This window comes from Chrysochloris asiatica, unplaced genomic scaffold, assembly GCF_000296735.1.
Source record: "Chrysochloris asiatica unplaced genomic scaffold, ChrAsi1.0 scaffold00032, whole genome shotgun sequence".
Classification (NCBI taxonomy): Eukaryota; Metazoa; Chordata; class Mammalia; order Afrosoricida; family Chrysochloridae; genus Chrysochloris; species Chrysochloris asiatica.
Genome location: NW_006408550.1, coordinates 17,947,555 through 17,953,494, shown reverse-complemented (window position 1 = coordinate 17,953,494; position 5,940 = coordinate 17,947,555). Strand labels below are relative to the sequence as shown.

The window sequence follows — 5,940 nt, the reverse complement described above, 5'->3', positions numbered from 1 at the left end:
GTCCATAGCTTGTCATGATCCACACAATCGAAAGCACTTTAACAGTGTTCATTACATTGGAAGTAAGAGTGGAAGGCCAGGAATCTGTTCTTGCAGCCAAGCATTTTCCTTTGAGATGCTGCTTTATAAAAAAAATTCTAATCTTGCGCTAGTGACAGAACAAATATATACACTTGGGTAGATTTTACCCAGAATAAAGTCATGCCCCACAAACTCTATATTGAATTAGATTGACTGATGGTTCATAAACCAAATCTCACCTATATCTGTCTGATGCTCTTGCAAGTCAAGGATATATTTCATTGGATGAAACTTTTCATTTCAAGCTTGACTTTATGGTGGAGTTGGTTTGAACAATGGTTGGATATATTTTTGTTACAGTGTTGGAAGACCACTAGAATCATTATGGTTTCAATGTTTAAAGGAGCTCATTTCCAGAGCATAAATTTTGGGGCAAATACCTTTTTGTTTCTTTCTTTAATGTAGGCAAAGCTTTTGGGAATCAGTCTTTAGACTAGAGACTTTTTGGACTGTAAAACCCAAATTTGTGGCTCTCTTACCATTCCAGGGGACGTAGCTGTGCCTTTTTTTTCATGAGCTGAAATTGTTCAAATACATTTAAAAGAGACCAGTATCGGGTCAGAACTGAGCCAGGTTTCCCCATAGGATTTTCCATATAATAAAAGTCATGCATCAAAGATTGAATCCCAGGAGCGGTAGATGGGAAGAGCTGAAAAAGAATAGTCAAAGACAGAATATCAGAATCAGTTACGAAAAATAAATTAAGATACAGCATTACTAGGAAGGCTTGATATTTAGTCCAATTTTTTTTTTTTAAAACTAACGTACTTATCAGAAATCCATTTGTCTATACCATCATTTAATTTACTGATGATCATATTTCCAAATAAAGTGAATTTTCATTTTCTTGCCATTAAATAGTAATTGGCTTCATTCTTCCTGCTATATTTGGTTGATGCCAATTTAGGATGACCCATGTGTGCCAGAGAAGAACTATGTACCATAGGGTTTTCAATACCTTATTTTTTCAGAGACAGATACACCGTCTTTCTTCTAAGACACTTCTGTGTGAATACCAACCACTAACCTTTTGGTTAGCATTGTTGTTGTTGTTATGTGCCATGGAGTCGGTTCTGACTCATAGCGACCCTGTACAGGGTTTCCAAGGCTGTAAATCTTTATGGGAGCAGAAAGCCTCATCTTTCCCCTACAGAACAGCTGGTAGCTTCAAACTGCTGACCGTGGTTAGCATTAGAGTATATTAACTATTTTCAAAACTCAGGTACTCCACCTGAAAAAAGCTGAATACCTGAACTGGAGCCTAAACTTGAGTCAGAATGATAAGAAATCCTCTTGAATACAAGTGACTTATGTCACGAGGAGTAATATTAACCTCACCAAACAAAACAGAACTGTGGCTATCTTCTTTCTACTCTGAAGCAGGAACTTTGGGTTTGCCCAATTTTTCTGCAAAGTCATTCTTCAGTTCTTCCACGTAACATGCTGAGAGATATTCTCTGTATTCACATGTCTTCAGTTATGAAGTCTTGATGGGGTAAAACCAAGTCTCTTTGATGATCTTTGTACAGTATTGAGGCAAACTATGCTGAATGCAATGCTTAATTTGTATTAATTCAATGATAATAGGTAAATTAAATTATCTTTGGGGCAATATGCTTACATTAAACTCTCTAAATTATGGGACTAAATTATAAAAATGGGTATAAAATATTCATTAACTTAGTATATAGGTTGCAATCCATAAAAGCAGCAAATAATGACATAGTTTTTTTAAAGTAAGAAAAGTGTTTGAAACAAACATCAGTTAAATAAAACTTTTATAAAGTTTTGTATGAACAAACTTTGGGTAGAAAATACAAATCTACTATAGGTTATCTACATAATAGGCAAAAGTGGAAAGAAAGCAAGCTCTGAGCATGCACACTCATATACAACAACGTTCCTTGATATTGATAGATACTGAGCCCAATAAATGAACCAAAATAAATGCATGGAAGACAACATAAGTGCCATTGTATTTTTTTGTTTTGTTTTCTGGAACAGGCTGGATAAGTTTTATTATAATCACTCACTTTAAAGTTGCTATGCAGTTATGCAAATTAAACTTTAAGTTGTTTTCTAAAATTACTCTTGATATATTCAGTTATAAGGAGCTCTGGTAGCGTAGTGGTTACGAATTGGGCTGAGAAGCTTAAGGTCAGCAGTTCGAAACTACCAGCTGTTCCGAGGGAGAAAGATGAGGCTTTCTGCTCATACCGACAGGGTTGGTAACCTGTAAAGATTTACAGCCTCGGAAACCCTGTACAGGGTCACTATGAGTCGGAACCAACTCCATGGCACATAACCACCATATTCAGTTATAGTTGATCTTGTATAAATGAAGAGTATTGTAAGCACAAATAAATGTTGGTTACATATATAGTTAATGTTCCAAAGATAACTGCAAAACTTCTTTAGAAAAATGTTGGGGGGTTTTTTGAGAACTATCAAATCCTGGTAACTATACTAATGTCATATTCTCCTACCTTTAATAAGAGGGGTGTTCTTTGTAAACACTTAAAGCAACACATATAGATTCTGTTAATGTTAATATTCAGATTTTCAAAAACTGGAAAAATAACTAGACATAGTTCTTTTTAAATTAATACCCTCATGGAGTTTGAAGTCAGGAGCAAGTAGTTTATGGCTAATCTACAATAATCTCAGTAATGAAGAGGAATCAAATGTCACTTGTTTTACCAGTTGGAATTGTCCCAGACTCCCAAGTTCCTTTATAAAAGTCATAATTGAGTTAATATCCTCTAAAGACAGGCATTGGTTTAGCTCCTTTGGATAGTTTTCACCCTATATTAGAAAACAAACAAACAAACTCTTAAGCAATTGCTCAATCATGTTTATGAATTTATGATTTGCTTCTTACTTCATAAATGTATCGGAGTTTGGACTCTATAAACAGATGAGTTAATAAATGCTAAATAATGCATGGTGACTTCAACACATCACCTTCCATACCCCAAAGCTAGAATGCTTTATATTTGACAAAGAAGACCTGCATGAACTAGTTCAGTGTTGCTTTCTTAGGTAATGAGGGCAGGATGATGACCATAAAGGGGCATCACAGGCATGACAGCCAGTTTGTGAGGCAGGAGTCCTTTGGCCTCCAGGGCACTAGAGGTCAGAGCAACAAATGGGCTGTGAGCCTCATATATGGGTTTTAACCACTTTAGAGTTTTAAGGTTCTGTTGTTGTTGTTAAGTATCGCCGAGTCGGTTCTGATTCATAACGACCCTATATAGGGTTTCTGAGGAGTGGCTGGTGGGTTTGAACCTCCAACGTTGTGGCCCAGAGCATTATCCTGCAGCGCCACAGTAGGACTCTATTGTTGTTGTTAAGTGCCGTCAAATTGGTTCCAACCCATGGAGACCCTGTATAGGGTTTCCAAGGAGCAGCTTGTTAGCTTGAACCGCCGACCTTGTGTTCAAAGTGACTTTGCACTTTGCAAAGCTCATGAATGCGCAGTGCCACCCCAGGGCTCTAGTGAATAGCAATCCCTCACTTTTCCCCAAACCCATTTCGTTCTAAGGCGTTCCTGGGAACAGAAGGTGCATGTTCTACCGTTTTATTTTTCCTAGGAAGAGTGGTTCTAATGGTTTTAATGGCAGCCAGCTTGCCAGAGAAGGAAATCAGAGAACTAGAAGAACAAGCCAACAGAACTGGGGAGTAACAACAGTCTAAAAGGTGGTGTTACAGCTCTCACAAACACCTCTCTAGCGCGTCAGTTTGTTCATGAGGTTTTTCAGGTGTCACTTCTGATCTCGGAATATGACTTTTAAAACAGAAAAAAAGAATCCTATTATATTTGGTAACCTGTAGAAATTTTTCAATAGATCAGGAAAACTTGTGCTAACATGCACCCCAAAATTAACCAATACTCTTCTAAAGCACTAAATCCTGGCCATCGGCATTAACTCAAACACATTATCATGATGTGAACACTGAAAATGTTTAGTTTTATAACTCAAGTTCCTGATAGCAATCTGCAGCCCTCACTGTTGTCTAGACAGTCTCTCAAAAGTTCTAACATTTCTTCTCAAAGCACTCTACCATATGTAATACATATTGTTTACGATATTCCCCAAAGGTCCTTATGAATTAAGCACTGGTTTCCTTCATTGTCAAGTCATAATTTCATCATAATCAGACACCCACAAACCAAGCACAATCTGTTGTCATCGACTCAACTCATACTCATGGTGGCCCTAGAGTAGAATTGTCTCATAGCATTTTCTTGGCTGTAATACTTATAGAAGCAGATCACCACTAAGTCTTTCTTTTATGGAGTTCTTAGGTGGCTTTGAACTATCAATTTCTAGGTCAGCTGATCACAAACTGCTTGTGCCATCTAAGGACCACTTCACAGACAGAGGTGACATAAAAATAATATTGATTTTCAGACGAGCAAAATATTAAGACATATAATATAATAACTAGCAATTAATTTCAAATGATTTTCAAGTTGCTTAAATTGTATAATAAAGAAAGTGGCACCTTTTATTGAATGACTTGAAATAAAATGGTCATATACACATATACACTTACTTTAAATACACCCAATCTGTAAAATCTCTGAAATATCTCATAAAATATAGGAAATGAAGATTCGTTAGAGAGGAGAAAATTGAAAGTATCTCTTAAAAGGAATTCTTCTGTATTTTGGTCCTCAAAGTCCACATTATCAGCATTTTGAAAATTTAAATGCTCATGCACCTTCAAAACAGAAAGAAAGAAAGCACAGTAAATATTTCTTATTGATTTGCTTTTTATTATGATACAATGGAATTACTTCAAAGACGTGATTTATTTTCTTTTGAATTATAGATCAGAACTGACATCTAGTGGTCTTTTTGGAGGTCAGCAATTTTACAAATGTTAAGTAATGTAGTTCTTTTGAAGATGTTCTTTAATATATAAGAAAATGAACTAATGCATCACAAAGTCATATTAGCTTATTTTGAAGTCCTTTATTATTGAGGAATTTGTATTCAAAGAAAATAACAACATTTATGAACAATAAGATTTTTGAAGCTTAATAAAAACTACTTGTTGTTGTTGTTATGTGCCGTGGAGCTGGTTCCGACTCATAGCGACCCTGTACAGGGTTTCCGAGGCTGTAAATCTTTAAGGGAGCAGAACACCTCATCATTCTCTCGTGGAACAGCTGGTAGTTTCGAACTGCCAACCATGAGATTAGCAGCCCAACTCGTAACCACTACGCTATACATATAAAATAAAAATAACCCTTAGAAGTAGTTTCATAGTTTTATATTTTAATGTGTAAGTTTTTGAGCTAGTCAACCAAATTTCTGATCATTTGGAGAATTCTGATTTTAATAATGTAATCAATATTTTTAAATTATCATAAGGAAGAAACTAATTATATATATTGTAAATGATTATAATATATACAATCAGTATCTTCCTATAATAATTTGACAGCAAGTCAATGCTGTATAAACTTGAATTCCAGTTACACATCATTTTATTTTGCTCCTTTTCCGTTCTTCTACCCCATTCCCCAATATAGAGGTTTGTATGAACGAATTCAGAATCCTGGTTTTATGCTGCAAGATAGAACTGGACTGCTAACCACAAAGTCATTGGTTCAAGCCCACCAACTTCTCAGAATTCCTATACAGTCATGCCTATGAGTCAGAACAGACTTGACAGTACTTAACAACAATGGACCAATCCAATCAGTTCTTATTGAAATTTATTTTTATCATCTTGGTATTTTAGCTGAAAACTAAAATAGGCGGAGATGGTCTGAGTGAACTAATTTGGTTAGACAGGGAGAAAAAGTATCAAAGAGTTTGTTGTATTTTTAAAAGTCCTTCAATT

The 5,940-nt window shown here is 35.6% G+C and overlaps 1 protein-coding gene across 1 annotated transcript in view; it reads right to left on the bottom strand.

Annotated features, from left to right (window-relative positions):
- The window catches only part of CPED1 (cadherin-like and PC-esterase domain containing 1), a 429,690-nt gene that overhangs the window by 186,928 nt on the left and 236,822 nt on the right, over positions 1-5,940 (bottom strand). Inside the window, exons 9-11 of the mRNA XM_006859362.1 lie at positions 4,642-4,809; positions 2,782-2,886; positions 561-730 (exon numbers count right to left, since the gene is read on the bottom strand). Coding sequence (XP_006859424.1) covers positions 561-730; positions 2,782-2,886; positions 4,642-4,809 — 443 coding nt within the window. The remainder of the gene's footprint in view (positions 1-560; positions 731-2,781; positions 2,887-4,641; positions 4,810-5,940) is intronic.